Here is a 21,819-nt window from a genome sequence, read left to right as displayed (position 1 = left end):
ACGTTTTTTATTAATATGTAGCATAATTGCATCACTGTATGAAAGAATGTCATTTTTGATCTTTTTATATATATATATGAGCAAAAAACTTATTAAACACTAAAAAATAACTTATCAATTTATTATGTATAAGTATCATTATAAACTAATCCAAACATTTTTTTATAAAACTTCAGTTTGAAATAAGATAAGTTGATAATCACTTCTATTTACCCTCTAAAAAAAGCACACTATACAATTACTACTTCATTTGACCTGATGTTCAAGAACTCATAAATGCCAGCTCACCAGCCCACATAAATACCACCTCAATCTTCGCTCAACGTTAATGCTAAGAATTTTGTAGAGAATTCGATTCTCCATATCTACGCGTCTTCCCTCTTCTCTCTTCTCGTCGCCGGATTTGCCATTTTCAATCTTCAACAGATTCTCATACTACACAAGCAGCATCAACAACAATGGCTACCGACAGGTTCATTTATTCTTTGGCTTTCACACTTCTCTTTACTCTCTCTGTTTCTTCAGATCCGCCTCAAATTTCGCCATCTCCCGCTCCACAACTTGGTTCCGTTGATTTACCTCCAGTCCCTTCCCCATCCCCTACAACCGGTTCTCCGCCAGCACCTCCGCCGTCGTCAGATCTGTCCCCCACTCCTTCATTCGACACGTCTTCTCCTCCATCTTTGCCTCCGGCACCGGAGCTGGCGGATGCTAGTGACGTGTCTTCTGCCAATGTGAAGACCGAGGAAACGAAGGAAGCTTCGTCCGGAGGGATGAGCAGCGGGAAGAAGGCCGGGATTGCGATTGGAGTGATCGGTGCGGTGTGTGTTGTTGGATTAGGAGGAATGTTGTACAAGAAACGTCAATATAATATCCGACGAGCAGAGTTCAGTTCCGCCGCAAGAAGAGAGTTCCTCTAAAATTAAATCTGATTACATTATCTTCTTCATCGTCATCTAGATCTAGATCTATACAAAGTGAGAATTTCATATCTTACCATTTAATATTCGTGATGTAAATTTCAGTCAGATCTTCTGGATCTATTCGTTTGATTCTTTACCTATTGGTTACTTTCGAATTTTATCATTATAAGTTATTTACCGAATCGGATGGATTCATATTTACCAGCAGCTGATTGAATTTGGTATCAATATTTATGCAACACATTTAGATGAATCATACAGAATAGATGATGAACAGAATATCTGAATCACCTCATCTCTCTAGATGCATCTCACCTTTAAGTCTTTAAGAAGCATTTTCCGAGTTTTTTTAATCTTAATTTTTATGAATTGTGCATCAATTGACATGTTCGAATATGATTTTCGGGACATTTTCGATTGGACATCGCTATGAGTACAACCATAGCTTTCATTCCATGTTATCAAACATAAGCCATCGATAAATCAAATTTTCATGATGCTTTTGGATGATATTCTTCGATATACAGACCTAAACTCTGCCACCACAACACTCTATCTCAACTAAAACTGCAAGCTCACCACATTCAAACATTTTGTTCTTGTTCTCATCATCCTCTTGTTTTTTTCCTACTGCAACTTGATACCAAACTTAGCTCCCTCTTTGAGCTTCTGTATTCCCAATTTCAACATCATGTGTAGGAGCGGCATGGGACGATGATGCAGTTTGGGTGCGTCGTGGTTCTGGATGTAAAACGATCTGGGTGTTCATTTGTTGGTCCGACCGATCATGCCACCATCTTCTCTTCAATCTTAAAACCTCAACAATAATCGAACTGCCACTCATTGCAACCCCACATCCCGCAAATGTTGCAAGAAGAATCGATAAAACTGGCTGAACGTGAACCTGAACACCATTAAACCAAAAGAGTGAGTACGTTTTTAGCGTGAAATGGTGAATGCAAGCGAGTCACGTTCCTTACCACGGAGTAGAAAATATGTGCAAAGATTACAACAAAAGCAAACTGAATCGATGCATATAACCACACAAATCTTCTTCTCACTGCAAACAGATAAAGAACTTTGAATCAGGAGATATAATAAAGTGGCAAAGGTGAATGATGAACACATCTATAGACTGTTTGCTTACCCATGGTCCAAGAGGTCATGGATGAAAGAAGACCTAAAACACATGAAAATGGAAGAGAGAGTGCAATTGCACTTGTACCCATGTTCCCAACCTTCATACAAAATGTAGTTGTGTCAAATTTTTATGCTTTAGAAACTGAATTCAACAAAAAATATGGTTTTTTTGAACCTTACCAGAAGTTGTTCAATGAAACAGAAGTAGGCCAACATACTGACAATAACAAGAATAGGCACTTCTTGCCACACCCTATAAACATCACTGTCAATTCAAGATCAAAAACTGGTGTTAGATGCTAATCCAGATTTCAAATTTGAAAAAAGGAAGTAGCAAAGAATGGCTCAAATGGGAAGAACATCAACTTGCCTGTATGCATTTATTTCCATGTTGGATCTACTTGCACCAGTATTTCGGTTTCTAACCGTACTCTGAATCCTCAGAAGTGTGACAGGTAGGTTCTGGACGTCTTGATGGCACACATCGCAAGTCTTGTTACCTTTGATGCTAAACCATTTTACAGCACAATCTTTGTGGGCTAAAGCGAGTTCGCCTTTGCAGCTGCATTCCATTTTCAAGGTTTCACCGCCTTCACAGAGTTCAACCAAACATATCCTACAAACAGCTTTTTCTTCAGGTATGTCTTCACCATCCCCTTCTTCGTTTTCTGAAGAAAAACGGACAATTCATGATGAAGAAATGTCTAAGTCCCACATCGGCTAAACTTGGACCATTTTTCTTTTAGTATATGTTGGAATCTCTTTTCCCGCCACAAGGGCTCTTTTCTAGAGTAATCTAATGGGGGTTCTATGTATTCTCAAAGTTCAAGCTTTGTCATATATATGTAATCAAGGCTCAAAGATTCAAGCTTTGTCACATATATGTAATCAAGGCTCAAAGATTCAAGCTTTGTTAAATTTCTGAGGATCAAGAATTACCCGCATCACGAGCAGGAGAAGGGGTTGGTGAAACGGTATCTGAATCTTTCACTCGTGGAGTTGAAGGAATCACACGGAAAAAAGAATCCATTCTCTTGATGCTTATATCTTCATTCAGCACTGGGACTGATCGTGATCGAGCTATACACCCTTGGACTTTAGTCTACCCACATAGAAAGATCACAACAACTTTTCACAATCCTGAGATTAGATCATCAGAAAATTACTACTATTCATGTTAAAAACATACAACTTACCTCCAAATTAAGTGAACCACCCGAGTTCCCCAATACAGATCCTTGATCTGACTGTGCAATGGGGGTAACTGGTAAAGATGCTGTCCTTTGAGGGGTAAAGATCTTGGTAAGTGACCAAGATCTCGCGATTGAAGTCTTTTCCTGTGGTATGGAAGATGACACTGCTGGAACTACATTACTATCGATCCTTTCTGTATCTGGGATTGTAGTTTTGTTCATAAAACTCAGTTTTGGTAGCAGACTTTTCTTGGAAGATTTGGTTTTTGATGAGTGAATAGGAGCAGGTGCATTTGGTCTGATCTCTGAAGGACTTGGTGTCAGATTGAAGTTTACTTTCTTTGAAGTTGGAGTTGGTGTGGGGGTGATCTTGATTTGAACAGATTCATGAGATGACGAGGCTTGTGATGTTCTTGATGGTATCTCCAAAAACAGATTTTGTTTCTTCCAGTTCTTCCCATTTGGTGTTTCTGTACCTACTGTAGAAATCTCCTCTTCAACAACCTGAAAATGATCAAGAAAACTCATCTTCAACTAATCATCAATAGTTTGAAAGATAACGAACGGATCAAGAAATCTTGAAATGGTTGAAGGTGACGAGAAGAAAGTTGCCGCTTTTTGAAACACCCACATGTTCCCCACGTCTCTACGTTAATATGACTGAAGTAATAAAGTCCCTTTAGGCTTAAACCAAGCTTTACACGATACCGGCCTTAAAAAGGAATAGTTTGAATTGCAAAAAAGCAAGAACTTTTGGTTCTTTTTGGAGATCTTGATTGATAATATATATGCAATCCAAATCATTTTGCACTAAGGCAGGTTATATGAAGCCTTTTCTGATTTCAAGTTGCATAAAGAATGCCACTAATCCAGTGAGTAATAGTTACAAAACAGTTCCTTAGTGCTGTAATCATGAGGATTGATAAGTGGGATTGAAAGTTGATCAAAAGCAAGATCGCTTTCTGGCTGTAAACAAGGATTAGGCTTTTGTACTTGCTTTTATTCCCTTATATGAGGACCCTTTTCACCAAAGATCATTAACAAAAGCCGAATTCTAATACAAGTATAACCGATTGTTTATGTTTTCTGCATGATTAGTGCTTGCTTTCTAGCTTAACCTCCGATTGTGGCAACATCTTTTGATCGGTTAAATGCAATGATTTCATGTCGTTAAAGTGGAAATCACAAGTTGCCAAATCATGTATTTTGTTTGGTAGATGTTGTGATGATAGGTGAAGGGAGATCTATATCATGCGTGTTGTTCAATTGAAGCAACTATCATTCATTTATACAAGTCTTGAAAGCCAAGATGCAATTAGATCATGGAATTTGAGTGGATTTGAAGATTGAAGATTACTCCATTTATCTTTTATTAAGAACTACCTCTTTGACCATAAAATAACACTGAATCTACATAGCAACAAGCATGCAAAGGTACAAAAACAGACTCTTCACACCCAAAAAAAAAAACTGATCATGTCACAATGTTTTTGCTGTGAAGGTTCAGTTTTCTGGGCATTTACAACTGGTCTCATGGGTGTCACGAACACTTGTGTATTTGCTTGTACTCATAGATGTGAAGATCATAAACCTTAAATTTCTATCTAAATTTAGCATGAAAAGACTGCAAAGTTTAGCTTCTAGTTATCATTTCTTGATAGAAAACACCATTTTTGTGCAAAATGCAAGGGAAATAATGATGTATTAGTATAGGACTTCATTATAATCCTCATGGAGCATCCAAATAACCATATCATATATATACATACATATATGTATGTATATATAGCTTACTCTTGATCAGCATGAAGGTACAGGAAGTTGATCTCACAAACTAAGATACCCACATGCTAAGAACTTGAAAAGATCATAACTTTGGCAATAGATGTTGGGATTAAGGAAGACCCAAAAGTGATTTCATGTATACATATATATATATATATAGAGAGAGAGAGAGAGAGAGAGAGAGAGAGAGAAGGCATTTGAAAAAGAGAAAAGAGGGCAATATGAAGATGATGTAGATGAATAAGAACAGGGGAAGAAAATGAAAACCAGCCTTGTGAATAGGGATGACAACTTCTTCAGTTTGGGATGAACTTGAATCATGCCCTTCACCTACAAACATGATGCTTCTTTTCTCTTCAGATTTCATCATTTCATGTAGCAATTTTGATGGGTTTTTGATCTTTTTTGGGCACCCAGAAATTGGAGTTGAAAATCTTGAAGACTAATGGTGGAAGATGAGAGAGAGAGTGTGTGCAAAAATCATAGGGGTGGTATGGTGGTGTCATTTAAACCCCCCCCCCCCCCCCCCCCCTCTCTCTCTCTCTCTCTCTCTTTCTCTCTCTCTCTCTCTCCCCCATACACAAAAATAGAGCAAAAGAATGGGCCTACTTCACTATTCATCTCCCTCTCTGTCTTGTGGCTTTCTTGACAATAGTCATTCCTACCCCCTCTTCTTTTTTCTTTTCTTTTTTAAATTTAAATTAATTTTCCTTTTTAATTAACCTTTTATCACTTGTGTCCATCACCACCTTTGAATCTTGATGATGATATGACAATGGCTCATTTGAGAATTCTGTTGATGTTGCTTTCTTTTACCTAAACAAACATGATATGGGTCTCCTTTGTAACCATATGTGTAAGAGTATTCAACACTTCTCTTTTTTTATTTACTTTTCTTTTTTAATATTACAATTTACAACAAAGAAAATTCAATAAAATAGCCTAAATAATCATATCTTATGTTATTATGAAGTATGTGTATATATATAACAATATTAGGGTCGTTTATCACACACTTATTTGATAAGTATTTATTGGTAAAATTCAATATTATTATTTATTTACCGGGTATGATTTTAGTCAACAAAAACGGTATCATTTGTAATAATTTATCTGATAAGCGCTAATTTACAGATAAAATTGTAAGAACTATAAAACCGTTGGATCATGTGCTATATTATATTATTTTTCATTTAACATTGTGATTTAAAGTATTGATTAACTATCCAGATTTCTATTTATGTTTGTCCCAAAATAAGTCTTCATTCTCAAAAATAAATAACTAAATTTCTAACTCCACCCTTAATTAATGCATTAATATTTAAGAGTTGATAAGGGTAGAGTTGTCATTCGTTTAACAAAAAAGTGTAATAATTATTCATGTCTAAAACCATGTAATTTGATCATTTCTATTGTGGACACTTATTTTGTGTTTCACATTGGTGTATTTGCGAAACAAAAAATACACGTTAAAAGGTTTCACATTGTGAGTCAAATTACATATGAAACAAACACATTATGTTAATCATTACATTAAATATTAGCATTTGATGGAAAAAAATCACATGAAACAATACTTATAAAATAAAAATTCTCAATAATTATCACAACATATGATGTTCATAAAATATTGTTGTTAATTTATCGATTTTATGATTAGGATCTTAAAAGGATCCACATTGTTATTACTATATTTCAGTGGTTTTTAAGATAGATACGTGTATATGTATATATATAGTCGGCGCTATTTTTGGCCAATAGAGAATTATGAAAGAACAACAATCCTTGTGACTTATCAAAAAGAACACCTAACGCTAACAGACAATCGTATAAACGTTGAACTTCTTATCTCAATAACAGTTTCCAAAAATTAATGTTGTTTGTCAGATATAGTAAATTGATGAGCTAATGCAACTCAAATCGAAGACAAGAGTAGGTTTAAATACCAAAAACATCGTTACTCGTTTATCACAAAACATGTATATATAAATAAATAGAAAACTGATAACTTGTGATATATCTTTCATGTTTTTCACGTGGACTTAAAACACAAATTACTTAAAAAGAACTCTAAAATTAAAAACAACTAGATATGTACTCGCATAATGCAGTGAAATACATCTTGATTTTAATGTTTCGTTTTATTCTGTCTCCGTCGATGTTATAATACGATTTTATGTGGTACTGGAAAAACGATAATGTTTTTTTAGTTTTTGAATAAAATATAAATTTGAAGGTATAATAATTTTTTTTAAATATGTCAATTTTAGTATCAAATTAAATTTTTACAAGTTTTTTATTTTTTGTGTAATTTCTTTAATTAAATCTTTTATTTTAATTTAGATTCAATAATTAAGTCATTTATTTTTGGTTTAAGAATATAATTTTTTAAAAAGATAATTAGTATCTATACTATATTATAAAACATTTGACAAAAACTCTTAAAAACCATTTTTTATGCGTAAAATATTGTTTATTAATGCATATTACTTAAAACTCAAGATTGCAAGTAGATTGTGCGTAAGTACAACTTATTAAAGCTCCATATCTGAATTCATATAACTAACTGCAGATAAATATAATCAAATACAAGATAAACATCTCATTTTAACTATAAATAAATCTAAAATATAATTAGGATAATCATTGAGTCCTAACAGAATACTTAATTATTATCTTTATAAAATGTTATATTATTAAACCAAAAATAAATTATTTCGTTATTAAACTTAAATTAAATTATAATAAAAAATAAATTAAATAAATTACATAAAAAATGAGAATTTTTAAATAGTTTATTTGATATTAACATTGATATATTTTTTTCCAAAATTTTATGATATCTTCAAATTTATATTTTATTCAAAGATAAAATCATTATTGCTTTCTTAAAAACACATAAAATCGTATTATAACATTGACATAGACAAATAATACATTAAAATCGAGATGTGTATCGCTGCATTGCACGAGTTTTCTTCTAGTTTTGTTATAATTCAATAAATATCTTAAATATATTTTAGATATTTTATATTTAAAATGAGATACTTATCCGGTTTTTGCATATGTTTATCTGCAATTAGTTACACGAATTCAAACATAAAGCTTTAATAAGTTGCACAATTTACTTGTAATTTTGAATTTTAAGTAATATGCATCAATAAAGAATACTTCATGCATAAAAAATAGTGTTTAAGAGCTTTTGTCAAATATTTTATGATATTATATAGATAATTTATATAACAATTGTTTTTATCTATTGCTCATAAATAATTATATAAATTAGGGGGAAAAACGTTTTTTTTAAGAAAAATATTGTAATTTTTGAAGATAAAAAAATTATATAAAAAACCATTTAAATTTTTAATAAAAAAAAGTATATATGATTGAAGAAGAGATAAAAGGTAGAAGAAAGACAGAAGCAATGTGTGAATGATAGTGATGGAAATTGGGAGGGTGTTTGTGAGCAATTCAATATTTGATGTCTTGGTGTTTCTCATAAAATGTGTGATGATGATTATTCACTCTTCCCACCAAAAAGTCAAAATTTTGTGAGTGTAGGATTTGTCATGCTTTTGTGATAAATTATATATATATATTATGATGATTAAAAAAATTCAGATGATGGTACTATTTGATTATATATAAAAAAATTCAAACGGTGACATCTTTTAACTATAAGAAACAAATATACGGAATTTTTTTTCAATTGATGACACCATTTGATTAAGAAAATGACATTAACACGATTCAAATTTGGGTGTGGGATGGAATAAAAGCCTTGCAAATCAACTCTACCAAATAAAATTTATTCTCATTGTAGTTTCAAAATACATAAGGTGGTATTACCCTTCGACGGAGGAATAATACGGTGGTACGTGAAACCATAACCACCAAAGTAGGTTCATCCCATATATATATATATATATATATATATATATATATAAAGAGAGAGAGAGATGTGAGTTATTATGCAATTCTTTATATTTATACAATTAATACAACTTAATCTCAACCGTCCATTTAATTTGATGAATATGTGATTTCATAAAAGTTTTAATTGTTTCTTAATATAAAGTATTGATCATAATTAATGAACTCTAATCATATTTTATAAATATTCAAATCATAATAAATGAACTCTCATCATTTCCATAAATATCTCAATTGATTGGGTTGCATTGGTTGTACAATGTGATAGGTTGCATTTGAAACGTCATCTATATATATATATATATATATATATATATATAAAATGAGGAGCTCACCCAAAAACACATATTACATATGGTACTATAATAGAGATGTAAACGACTTTTGGTACGTCACAGGCCAAGTAGTTACATACCATTAAGTCACATTATCTGATATGAGTGTTTTCATGTTTTTATAAGGTAGTGATAATCTCATTTGAACTCACTCTTATATATAGTCCACTTTATACGGGAACAATTAACAAATAAGATGATAAAAAACACTTGAATCACATGTCATTTTATATAAAAATCACATGTAAAATCAACTGATTTTACATGTAATTCGTGCGTTTTCATGTTCTATATATATATATATAGAGAGAGAGATTGGTATTTTATTTATTAAATAATCTTATCATTAATAAATTGTTTATATTATCTAATTGGAATTGGAATTAGAATTTTGTTGGTGGTGGGCTGCCCCTCTTTTGTTTGGTGCATTGGCCTCAATTGGAAAATGGTTGAGGGGCATGATTGTAAAATACAGTAATATTTAATTCTCGTTTTCTTTTACTTTTTCTCCAAAATAAATAAAATAATGAAAAAAAGGTTTTTGCATAAATAAAAATAATTATATTCTTATTTCACCTAATTAAATAAAAACAACCATATATTTAGATTCTTATAGAAAACAAAAGGAAAATAATTAACTGAGAAACTTATATATACTGTGATAACTGTAAAAATCATTATCATTAGGTATTATTCACGTTATCTTTTTAATCTAAGGTTGGAATTCAGTATATTGATTAATATATATTTGATTCAAAATGTGTTTGTTTCATATGTATTCAGTTCATAATATATGAAACTTTTTTGTTTCACAAACACATAAAAATTGAACGTTAAAATATATTGTGTAAAATTAGTTGATTCAAAATCATACTTTTTTTGAAGTATATGATTTTTATATACGACAAATGTAACAAATAAACTCACACATCTTCTTCATCTTTTGTGAAATTTGAACCTATGACCTTCTAGATAATCAAAGACTACGATACCGCTGGGACAATGACAAAATCATACTTTGAAATGGGTAGTTGTCAAAAATTTCCAGCTTTTATGAATACTAACATTTTCCTTTTCTTTTTCCCTTTTATGCTTTTTAGACCTTAATTTAAAAGTAAAGTATGATTTTTGTCTATGTGTTTTGTTAAAAAATTACACTTTTCCTTCTTGTGTTTTTGAAATAACGGTTTTTATCTTTGTGATGGTTTGTAACTTGTTTTCGTTCATAATACTAGCTTCGTCAGCGGTTTACTATTAAGTACGAGGGACGAAAATAACAATGAATTATAAACCATATAGACGTAAAAAAACAATGAACTGTAAACCACAAGGATGAAAACCGTAATTTCAGAACATAAGAAAACGAAAATAGCAATTTTCAACAGATTAAAAAAATGGAGTTTGCTCTAAATTTATGAAATCGAACAACAAATAATGTAGCATTTTAAATATGACAATCGTCGATCATTCAAACCCGATGGAAATAGATATTTGTGCTTAAAACTATCAACTTTCTAGTTATCTTTTGAACACCTTCGATTGTTTTTTTGTTACGTACAAACTCTCATTTAAAGAACGAGTACAACGACTTCTGAATATTTATGTGTTGTTTGTCAAACGCTTACTGGTAAGAGTAATCATTCTCACTTACCTTACTATGAAAGATTTCAACTGTCGAAAATATATTGTAAGATTGTTGGTAAATGACTCTTAGGGGCCGTTTACCAAATGCTTACTTGGGTAAGCGCATACCAAATTACATTACCTTATTGGATAAACATGGAAATGACCATGAATCTTATCCGGTAAGAGCGAGACAAGGACCTAGAGTCGTACCCGATAAGTAAGGGCAATGAATTTTACCACGGTCAGCTCTTACCAGGTAATTTGTTACATAGAAAGTCGTTTTTTGTTGACTAAAAATTATACCCGGTAAGTAAATGATAATGTTGAATTTTACCGCTAAATGCTTACTGGGTAAGTGTTTGATGAACGGTCCCTTACACAATAAGAATCACCACTCTTACTTACCGGATAAGACTTTTTATGTTTATCATACTTGTTCGATAAACAGTTACGATCATTTACTTTTGACATGCAATTGTTGTTTCTTTATTATTCCCATACATATTATAAAAGAAAACGAAAAACTTAAACTCTCTCAAGATTTCTTAGGTAGGAACCTATTACTTTCTTTTCCTTTTTCCTTTTTTTTTTTTTTTTGACAACCAGAGTATCTAGGCCAACAACTTATGGACACTAGCCGACCACGAAAAGTCATCGCAGATGAACCTCCATGATTGCATGGATTACAGTAGCATCTGGACTTAAACCCAAAAAATATAACATTTCCACTACATCCCATACCCCTAACCATTACGTCACAACCCAAGTGGTTAAACATACACTATTCCTATTGTCACTTAAATATGAAGTGTCGCAGTTTCAAACATTTAACGAAATAAAATATAGCAATAGACTTGGGATCATGTGAGACAAGACTGTTTTCGTGCAACACGATTTTTACACATGAAACTTCACAGCAAAACACTGTGAAGGTAACATTCACAGTGTTTTTGCTGTGAAGAATCGGGTTTTTTTACGTTCACCACATTTTGTTATGAAGTTTAGTTTCAAGTGTAAAAATCATTTTTCACAAAAACAGTTTTGTCTCATGTGAACCCAACCCTATAATAATAATCAAATTTATAATGAATTAACCTAATTTAATACTATTCAGTTACAAGTCACATTTTAAACTTTTAGTACGCATCTCTTCTCTTTTAAGCGCATATCGTTCGTATTTTCCAATAGTAATGAAACCTTTATATTCGATCGTCTTGCCAAACCACGTTGATTCGTAAAATATTTTGTAGTATTCAAATTAATAATTATTACCGAGTTTGTATGGTTTTACTGGTGTTGAATTAAAGGATCAATTGACGATCTTAAATGAAGCAGATCATTGGATCAACAGTATCCAGGTCATCAGTAGATATCAGTCTTCCACGAAATTCAGTATTCAAATCTCACCAATGTGTAAATTCGTATGTGAGTATTTACCATATGTAAATATTATATACTTAAAAAAGGTTCAAAATGAAGCATCTTAGTGATATATTTGTATTGTTTTGCCTCCAACGTGTAACTCAATTGGCAAATAGGTGGGAAGACACCGCCAGAATACAAGACAGGTGGACTCCCCAAGACTTGATATAATTTACTGTTTTAACCTTCTAAACAATTTTATTTCCTAACAACAAAACGAAGTTAACCAATATCTTACGCTACATTATTAAGCCATTCACTTTCGGCACGAGCTGACAACAACCATGTAAAACCTGTGTCTGCGTTCCCGAAGGCACCTCTCTCATTCAAAAGAATTCACGGCATGTCAAGCCTGCTATATATCGGCAGGGTTGTGTGAGTCGGCTCAAGGTTGCCGGTTACAAACCCTTTTTTTTGCACAAGCTGTTCATTTTTTCAAACAAACTCCGTGTTTTAATTTGAAACATAGCCTCCGGCACTATTCTCATCGGCTTCAGCACCTTGTCACTTTGATCCGCACCATCCTTCACCATTTTCAACATCTATCGCTTTCAAAAAGGATTTGATTGTTCAAAGAATCTTGCTTTGCAGGTGTGGGATATCAGGGAAATCAATGGCATATGGCCACCAATGATCCCATAATTCTTTAGGAATCGAGGCTTTTTCCCTTTAACCATTATATCACTTCGAGATCGAAGAATCAATAAAGGGTTGAATCAAAATCAAGTGGTAATTGTAGTTCGATCACCAAATGTCACAATTGTATCTCAATTATGTATCTTTATGGCATTATTCTAAATCAATACAAAAGAAAGATGATAAAGAAACTAAACCAAACAAACTCGGCATATTTTATCTGAATGTGGGGTCTACGCAGACAGAGCAACTATTTCAGAAAAGCCACGCAGGTCTCTTGGTCAGTCGTCGTAAACCCAGAAAGCAGAAACAGTGGAGTGGGGGCCATACAAAAAGAGGGATTTTGGGACTGTTATTGGGCAGGCTCCTCAGAGATGATGGATCAAAAGAAGATAAAGAAAAAGGAAGCGGAAGAAGCATGAGTAAATGAGGCAGAAGAAACTAAAGGGGGAAGTGAATTAGTTATATAAATGTGCATCTTTTCACATGATGATGATGATGATTCATGCATTGTGTAATGCAAAAGAATGTCTTTTTACGAAAATGGCGAAGTCGGATTTGAATTGAGACCTAATGTAACACACCAAAATTTAGACTAGAATGTAATAAAAAGCCTATGACATGGACTAAGAGGCTTTTTGATTGGTTATCTATTAAGTCATGTATGGATAAAGTTATCTATGTGGATAAATCTGTTTGTATTAGATAGGAAATGTTTTTGTTTGGGAGGGTTTATTCATAGATGGAAGGAACATGCGTTTCAATTAAGAGGGGGAGGTCGGGAAAAAATTTGGCTTTCTGCATAAAGCTCTCCCTAGAAGCTTACTAAATAAGTCACTTTTTATATCATTAAGCCACTACCAAACAGTCATGTATAGGTGACCAAATAAGATGCAAGTCCCATTAAGCTCATTAAGCTGCTAGCAATCAGGCCCTAAATGTGTAAATACTCGGACTTGAAAGATATGTTGTCAAATGGCAAAAGCTTTCAAATTGGGTTGTGGGTTAAGTAGGGTTGAGTCTCATAGAAGTTATTTAATTTACGTTTTGATTCTCTTTCTGATGATGTGTTTTCATGTGGTTGCCATACAAAACCGTGCAATGAAGATATAAGACGAAATTCGAATCCATATAATATAATGGGTTAACAAAATCCAAAATGATTAATTGGTGTTATGCTAAAATCTACCAAGAAATATATCAAAACAAGAAAATTGCTATCTATTTGATTTTTGGAGGTGGTCAAATAAGTAAATAAAACACAAATAAGGTGTTTTGTAAACAAGATTTACCTTTCAAGAAGCATGACTAGTTCACAATGTGGAGTGTGAGGGAAAAGATCGACCGCCATGGCTTTGACCGGTTGAAACGGCTCCGAGTTGGGCATAGATTTGGCTCGATGGCGAGCCAAACCAGCACTGCTCATATTTCTCCATCCTCTATTGTTCTTGTTCCCTTTCTCGTTTTTATCAGCGGACGGAGTGCAAAGCTCAATAGCGTTTGCCATTAAGCTTTCGGGATTGCATGAAATGTAACTGGAAATCAAAGGGAAAAGAATCGACGTTTAGGGAAATATATTGTCGTGGACGATATAAAGAAGGTGATGAATTTAAGTAGTTTAAAGTGGAAACTAACACAAGCCTCCTTAAATGTGAATGAGTTCTAAGAGCTTTGATTACCTGCAATCACCAATACCAATTAAATGCATATAATAAACAAAGTAAACATTTTCAAGGGTGCGTTTGGTACGCGGGGACTGAACTGTACGAAAACTTGTCTCATGTTTGGCATGATATCAGACTGGGACAGGACAAGACCTGAGTAGAAGAAAATGCATTCAGTTCCACCAAAATAGGTGGAACACACATAGGTAAATTACTAAACTACCCATGTTAAATTAAAACCCTAAAACCTTCCATAGAAATTTTTCACCCCGCCTACCTCACTCCTTCCCGTCCAGTCCTGTCCGGATACCAAATGCACCCAAAAATGCAAGAAGCGGTGAAACAAGTCATTACTCACAGTGGGATGAAGTCCAACACGGGGAGGATCAACAATGGCGACGACATTTTCAAAATGATGCATCTTGCTACTACTGCTTTCAGTAACACAATTGCTCTCTTTCTCGTCTTTAAGGTTTAACCCCGAGCTATCTTCAGCATCCGGAGCCTTTTCTTCAGAAGCATTTGTTTCTTCTTTATTACCAATATCAGCATCATTATCTACTTTTTTTGTTAAGTACTCCTTTAGTAAAGATCCCATCACATCCTCAGCCTGTTATACAACAAACCCCCAAAGGAAATGTTACAGATCTTATATTGTAGTCTTGTCATTTTTGACAGATTGAACTGAATGTCGGTAAAGGGTCATCTTCTTGTCCTCACCTTTGAACAGACAAACCTGCAATTCTTAATGCCATTTATTTCAGCATTCCTATTAGCATCAGCTACTGCAGAAGCATTCATTTCAATCCCAACAACCTAATAAAAGGGTTGCAAACCAAAACTATCAGTGATAGAGAGGGGAAAGAATACTTGGAATATACTCCCTTTGTTCCAAAATAAATGTCCACGATGAAAAAGGTACACAGTTTTAGAAATCTATAATTATTACACTTTTTAATCAACCAAATGAATTTTTCTTACCCAAAATAGTAGAGGTTTCCACGGGTAGAGTTGCAAAGCAGGCAATTATTTTTGAAAGTGAACATTTATTTTGGGACAAACTAAAATAGAAATTTGGACACTTAGGGGTTGTTTGGTTGGTTTTCCATCAAGTGTTGGATGGATAAAGCTGTCTGTGTGGATTAATCTATTTGTATAAATTGAAGGTTTTTGTTTGAGAGGGTTTTCTCATAGATGGAATGAGCATGTTTTTTAATTGGGAATGGCAGTTTTAGAAGAAAAAAAAACTTGGCTTTCTCCATAAAGCTCCTCTTAGAAGCTTATTGTATAAGCCGCTTTATATATCATTAAGCCACTACCAAACAATCATGTATAGCTGACCAAATAAGCTGGGAGTCCCATTAAGCTCATTAAGCACCTAACAAACACGCCCTTCTTGGGACGGGGTGAGTAATAGTTTCTAGTTCAAGATTCACACATTAAAACTGCAAGTTAAAGATTGTGAGGAAGGATAAAAGCACGATACCATTCCAACACGGTGCGCTAAAGTAAGCCCAATTGTTCCAGTCCCACAGCATACATCAAAAAGCAAAGTATTAGGTCCCAGACCAGCCCAATCCCCAGCAAGCGAATACAGCTTCTCTGCTGCAAGGGTATTCACCTGCAAGATTTTAATGTTCACAATTCATCAATTTCCGTTCAGTGAGATAGATCGAGAGCTACAACCGAAGGGAAAGGGCCACAAAATTACAGTACCTGAAAAAAGGCTGTTGGGGATATACAAAACCGAAGGTTGTTTATATAGTCTTGAATTCTTGCTTCTGCAACAACTTCAGAATCCTCCACAGATCTACTTACAGCCTTGGTAAGCGGCAGGGTGCGCAACGGAGCATCAGCTGGTGCTACGTTGGATATCCCTAGATGATCCTGCATGAGGTATTCACACGAAACATAAACAGTCAAATAATGATTACAAGCATCCAACTAGCTAAGGGGGTGTTTGGTTGGTTTTCCATCAAGTCCTGAATGGATAAAGCTGTCTGTATGGATTAATCTGTCTGTATGGATTGTGAAGATTTTTGTTTGGGAGGGTTTTTCCATAAAAGGAAGGTGCATGTTTTTTAATTGGGAGGAACAAGTATGGGAAAAACTTGACTTTCTGCATAAAGCTCCCACCTAGAAGCTTACTGAATAAGTCACTTTCTATATCATTAAGCCACTACCAAACAACCATGCATAGCAGACTGAATAAGCTATGAGTCCCATTAAGCTGTCTAACAAACAGGCCCTAAGAGAAGTAGTTTGAAACTAATTAATAGAATTATTTGGCTACCATAATAAGCTGCAGAAGCCATGAAACCACAAGACTTCAAACTAGTAATAGCTTTCGAAGCATAAACCAAAACCTAACAACTAGATCCTCCATCCTGACAGAGACTGACTATGTATATTATAGGTGCAACAAGATGATTCAGTTCACAAGCACAAAGACGCAACAGGAAAGTTAAAAATTATGGAGAGTCACTGATGATAGTCAGCTATATAAGATGTAAAAAGGTGCAACTTGAATATTGATTCATTTGTTAAAACAGACAATCATAACGTAAAAGGCAATACCTGAACAACCAGCACTGTAAGAGGCAAAGATGGAGAACTTGTGGAAGCTCCCACCACAAAAGCTTCAGCCATGTTCTCAAGTTCAACATTAATAACTTCATTATCGAAGCCCGTTGAGCAAATCTGTGTACAGAAATCAAAGACAGAAGAGGGGAAGGAGCCATAGAAGGTCAATAATGATACACCACACCTAAATAATGTAACTGAATGATGTGGGTCAGACTAATTTCTAGCTTTCAAACATATTCAGTTTTCACACAGAAAAATAGGATCCGAGACATGTGTAGATCTTAGAACTATAAAAGAAGGGAATCGTTTTGAGAATTATGCAAGGAAAAAAGGCATATTATGTCGCTAAGGAAGCATATAATTGCATGCAAGAAAAATCAAGATCATCCACGGAAAGGTCTCATCATGTGGCTCAACGAAATTTTCTAAGCATGTAAGAGATGCAACAGTTCAAGTAGGCGAACTAAATACAACCTGAACCATAAGCAAGACCTCTGAAATGTTTTCTTCGCCGGATTCAGCCTCAGCATTCTTGCCTGGCGTCCTTCCTTCTCGGACCTTATAAGATCACAAAACAACACAGTTAGTGGAAGGAGAAAAGGAATCCCCTTCTCAGTTTCTTATAGCTGATGTTTGATATCACTGGTAAGATCCTGATTTCAGTTGTTCCTGCTAGGAATTTTGCAACAGAATCGTTTAAACCTAAATGCTGTTTTTCCAATCTAAGGAACAATTTAGCTTACTGTCAGTTGACGCCAAAACCCAGTATTATTCATCCTGTTCCATATAGGGAGGAGTGAAATTTGTAGGAAATTCTGCATGATTTCAGCATACTTGCAACCAATTCTAGAAACATTTGGGCAATCTAAAGGTTCTTCAACTGCTGTCACACCCTCCCTGAATCATAATAACCTTAATTCATGAACAAAATGTAAGACCAGGAAAGAAAAAATGAATAGCAACTCAGATGAGAATGAAGTCAGATAACCTGAAGTTCCCAAGTGAAAAGCCCACTGTAGGTTTTCCTTGTAAAGAATATCCAACAGAAAATTCACATTTGTTGCGGTATCCATTTACAAGTGGTGATTCAATTATGCCCTCTAGTTTGCAAGGAAGACCACCTGCACTCGTGAAGAAAAAAAATGAAAAAAAATTGGAATTATTTTGGGGACTTCCTATTTTATATATATTTCCATAAGAACACAGGTTTCGAAGTTCAGAAGAATGAATGTTGAATCATTCTTTTTCTTTCTGATTAAGCATTTTACTATGATTAATCATTTAGTAGACTTGAAGATCACCTATTTCCCTGGATTTAAGTATCCAATCTGGTAGTGAAACACCATTGGGACAAGCTTTACGTGCATTTCGAGTCTACAAGATGAAAAAGTAAGTCGGTATCAGGTGAGATGTGTGAATCAACGAATCCAGTTCATCAAAGAATAGGAAATCTTTCATAGCCTGTCTCTTTGAAAGAAGAAAATTAGAAACGCTAGTGTTGCAGAGGTAATAGTAATGATACAGCAACTATGTTATTATCAATTCAAAATAAGAAACGAAGAAAGTGTTGCCAACAAGTTTTTTCATAGTCTGCGCAAGAGAGTTCTTCTTGTGCTCCAGCTGAACTGCATAAGACATATGGGCAAGTGGAGTCACAACCTCCCGGGCACTCCTACCCTTCAATACCGAACTTCCAGGGGTTGAACTGCCATTAACGGAGTCCCCATCTTCAACCTCATTCGCTGATTCCAATATGTCTGAATTGTCTGAAATCAGTGCTGGTTTCACAATTTTGTCAAATGCTCTGGGAATGACATCCGCTATCTTTAAGTTTTTATTCCCAAACGGTTTTCCCTGCAGTTTCTGTGAATACAAGGTTTGACAAGTCAAGCTGCAAGGACTCTTTCAAGTTGGCAGAAATCAAAATCAATTTCATAACTTAATAATACCTCAATAGCAGTTTTCACTTGCTCTGCTGTTTCAAAACTTACAAAGCCTACAACCATTCCTTTCTTTGTCTTAGCTGACTTATACTGAATACCCTAGAAAGCAGGAGAAGCTCATATCAGTAAAAAAAAACGCACTTTCATATACATCCTCTAATCCGAAAAAGGAGGATTAACTGAATCTTTAAGGATGAAGAAACTGATTTAAGCTTCATAATTGATAACTTAAGCATTAAGTTTTAAAAGATCGTCATGAATTGATAACTTATGTATTAAGTTATGAAAAGATCGTCATGACAACATTAAACAATATAACAAATTTGACTTTTTGAGATAATTGGATTCATGCCAAGAACATATTGATGTATCATGAGAACAAATAAACTGTAAGTGACATGAAAGTTGTTACAACAGTGATAACATGATTTATATTAGCTTGCCGAGCTTAACGATCAAGTACTACTGGATTTTTCCTTCCCTCTAAATTGATATTTTCTTTTAACCTACATCTAAAGGTCTTTTTATGGTTCGTTTGTTTTAATATGTCAAACTAGGCACATAGATTTGTGTTGAAGTATGTCATGTAAAGGCACGGTCATGTATATATATAAGCCTCCACGCCCCTTGTTGAATATCAGAGCATACATACACTCGTTAGAGAGAAACAAGTAGTTTCTGAGAGTTGAATCACTTTTCTGATTATCATATTCCTCGAGTGGTTTCTCATCGGTTAATTAAGTCGACACTCCTCTCATTGTGGACATACACTACCTATTGGGCGTGGAACAACGTAAAATCATTGCGTTCATGTGTTGATCCTCTTCCTTTCATTATTTATCTATCCTAAGTGAATTCTGTATTGTTGTTGGATAAAGTTCATACCTTTTTTGTTAAACATGGTGTGTGCTTGATGCTTACAATTTGTAGTTAACATGGTGTGTGCTTGATGCTAACAATTTGTAGTTCTTCTCAATTTGGATTAATGACAACTTATACTAGTCACTTGTTCCTTGTAGCATTGTTGATTCTTGAGTTTTATCATCAACTTAGCTCTATAAGCAGGCCTTTTAATACTTGGAAAATGATATGAATTCCTATTGACCTAGTGGCTTAGGAGTTGTTTGGTTGGTTTTCGATTAAGTCTTGTATGGATAAAGTTGTTTGTATAGATTGGGAAGGTTATTGTTTAGGAGGGTTTTTCATAGATGAAAGTAGCATGTTCTTTTAGAGCTTCCTCCTAGAAACTTACTGAATAAGCCATTTTCTATGTTATTAAGCCACTACCAAACAGTCATGTATAGCTGACCAATAAGCTGCAAGTCTTATTAAGCTTGTTAAGGGGCAGTTTGGTTGGTTTTCCATTCTGTATGCTCTGATATTCAACAAGGGGCGTGGAGGCTTATATTTATACATGACCGTAAGTCCTATATAGAGAAAGTTGTCTGGACTAATCTGTCCGGGAGAGTTTTTTCATAGATAGAAAGAGCATATTTTAATTGGAACTTGGGAGGGATGCCTTTGAAGAAAAAAAAAACGTAGCTTTATGCACAAAGCTTCCTCCTATAAGCTTGTTGAATAAGCTACTTTCCATATTATTAAGCCCCCACCAAACAATTACTTATAGCTGACCAAATAGGCTGTAAGTCCCATTAAGCACATTAAGTTGCAAACAAACACGCCCTAAGCTGCTAACAAAACTGTTGTTGCAACAAGATCATCTCGTATTCGACCATAAAATGTAAATCAAATGAACAATCCTACGACTTTTTCCCTAATAAATCCTGAAATCAACCCAATTTTCAAAATTCAATAATGCAGTATTAGGAAAAACTCACCTGCTCATTAAGAAAACTCCTTAAATTATCTGAACTCCACTTCATCGGAAGATTCACCAAACACTTATCGAGAGTAGACTCAGAGCAACCGTCCTCCGATATCGTCTCTGTCATCATAACCTCCTCATCTCTTTCGTCCGAACGTTTCTCTCTGACTTCATGTTCTAACTTCAACTTCTTCGCCATCTCAGAAGTAGGGTCCCACGTATTGTCCGGTCGAGGTCGGAGCTCCTCCTCTCCATGAGCATACCGGCACGTTTCTCCATGGCTACACTCACCTCCCGTCCGCCTGAAGTAAGAACACAGACTCGTCTTCCATAGAGGATGAACTGCAACGGTTTTCTCATCGGTTTCGGATTCGATTCTCTTACGCTTATCTCCTTGTTCCACATCTCCTACTGGTGTTGCATCTGGAGATGAATGAGAGACATTTGCGCAATCTTCCGGCGGATTCAGTTCCCCGGTGACGTTCGATGTCGAGCCATTGGTCGGAGTATCTAGGGTTTCAGTTGCCATCATCGTAACTGTTAGGGGTTTAAGCTGTATTGAACTTCGCTCCCTCTTTGCTTCCACGAATGTTTGTTTTCTTTTTTCCCCCACTTTTCCCTATATATTTCCCATAAATTTTAATTTTTTTTATTTTACTTCTAATATATTCAGACCACTTTCAAGATATATATTATATTTGTAGATAAATTACATGAAAAAATAGCGTATTTTAAGTCTTTAACTTGGTTTTTGTTTTTGATAACGTATTTTTTTAAGACTTTCATTTTTGTACCTAATATGTAAAAT

The 21,819-nt window shown here is 34.3% G+C and overlaps 3 protein-coding genes across 3 annotated transcripts; 1 reads left to right on the top strand and 2 right to left on the bottom strand.

Moving 5' to 3' along the window:
- The first annotated feature begins 333 nt into the window (after positions 1-333).
- On the top strand, positions 334-1,130 carry LOC112521240 (proline-rich receptor-like protein kinase PERK8). Its single transcript, XM_025129981.1, has one exon. It carries the CDS (start codon positions 459-461, stop codon positions 918-920), a length of 462 nt encoding a protein of 153 aa, XP_024985749.1. The 5' UTR covers positions 334-458; the 3' UTR covers positions 921-1,130.
- Positions 1,131-1,381: 251 nt separating this feature from the next.
- On the bottom strand, positions 1,382-5,525 carry LOC112521239. The gene is made up of 8 exons (XM_025129980.1): positions 5,313-5,525; positions 3,260-3,760; positions 3,003-3,165; positions 2,434-2,731; positions 2,244-2,328; positions 2,071-2,161; positions 1,904-1,983; positions 1,382-1,827 (listed from the first exon to the last, which is right to left on the bottom strand). Exons 1-8 carry the CDS (start codon positions 5,409-5,411, stop codon positions 1,573-1,575), a joined length of 1,572 nt encoding a protein of 523 aa, XP_024985748.1. The 5' UTR covers positions 5,412-5,525; the 3' UTR covers positions 1,382-1,572.
- An 8,578-nt stretch (positions 5,526-14,103) lies between these two features.
- LOC112520650 (zinc finger CCCH domain-containing protein 24) lies at positions 14,104-21,552 on the bottom strand. Its single transcript, XM_025129073.1, has 14 exons — positions 21,025-21,552; positions 19,193-19,285; positions 18,819-19,106; positions 18,545-18,617; positions 18,232-18,364; positions 17,987-18,140; positions 17,718-17,801; positions 17,235-17,357; positions 16,374-16,544; positions 16,144-16,278; positions 15,378-15,473; positions 15,016-15,267; positions 14,629-14,672; positions 14,104-14,528 (listed from the first exon to the last, which is right to left on the bottom strand). The coding sequence occupies exons 1-14, from the start codon at positions 21,541-21,543 to the stop codon at positions 14,282-14,284; spliced, it is 2,412 nt and encodes an 803-aa protein (XP_024984841.1). The 5' UTR covers positions 21,544-21,552; the 3' UTR covers positions 14,104-14,281.
- Positions 21,553-21,819: the final 267 nt, after the last annotated feature.

Source organism: Cynara cardunculus (genome assembly GCF_001531365.2).
Source record: "Cynara cardunculus var. scolymus isolate 2C chromosome LG 11, CcrdV1, whole genome shotgun sequence".
Lineage (NCBI taxonomy): Eukaryota > Viridiplantae > Streptophyta > Magnoliopsida > Asterales > Asteraceae > Cynara > Cynara cardunculus.
Note: the sequence above shows the minus strand (reverse complement) of the source record. Positions and strands in the feature narration are given on the sequence as shown.

Excerpts from the sequence above, each read along its gene's own strand:
- LOC112521240 (XM_025129981.1), top strand. The coding sequence starts at position 459 with ATGGCTACCGACAGGTTCATTTATTCTTTGGCTTTCACACTTCTCTTT.
- LOC112520650 (XM_025129073.1), bottom strand. The coding sequence starts at position 21,543 with ATGATGGCAACTGAAACCCTAGATACTCCGACCAATGGCTCGACATCG. Across the intron at positions 15,474-16,143 it reads TAGCGCACCGTGTTGGAATG|GTTGTTGGGATTGAAATGAA; the intron begins GTATCGTGCTTT and ends CCCTTTTATTAG. Across the intron at positions 14,529-14,628 it reads TCACATTTAAGGAGGCTTGT|TTACATTTCATGCAATCCCG; the intron begins GTTAGTTTCCAC and ends TTTGATTTCCAG.
- LOC112521239 (XM_025129980.1), bottom strand. The coding sequence starts at position 5,411 with ATGATGAAATCTGAAGAGAAAAGAAGCATCATGTTTGTAGGTGAAGGG. Across the intron at positions 2,329-2,433 it reads ATGGAAATAAATGCATACAG|TGATGTTTATAGGGTGTGGC; the intron begins GCAAGTTGATGT and ends TTGAATTGACAG. Across the intron at positions 1,828-1,903 it reads CACATATTTTCTACTCCGTG|GTTCACGTTCAGCCAGTTTT; the intron begins GTAAGGAACGTG and ends AATGGTGTTCAG.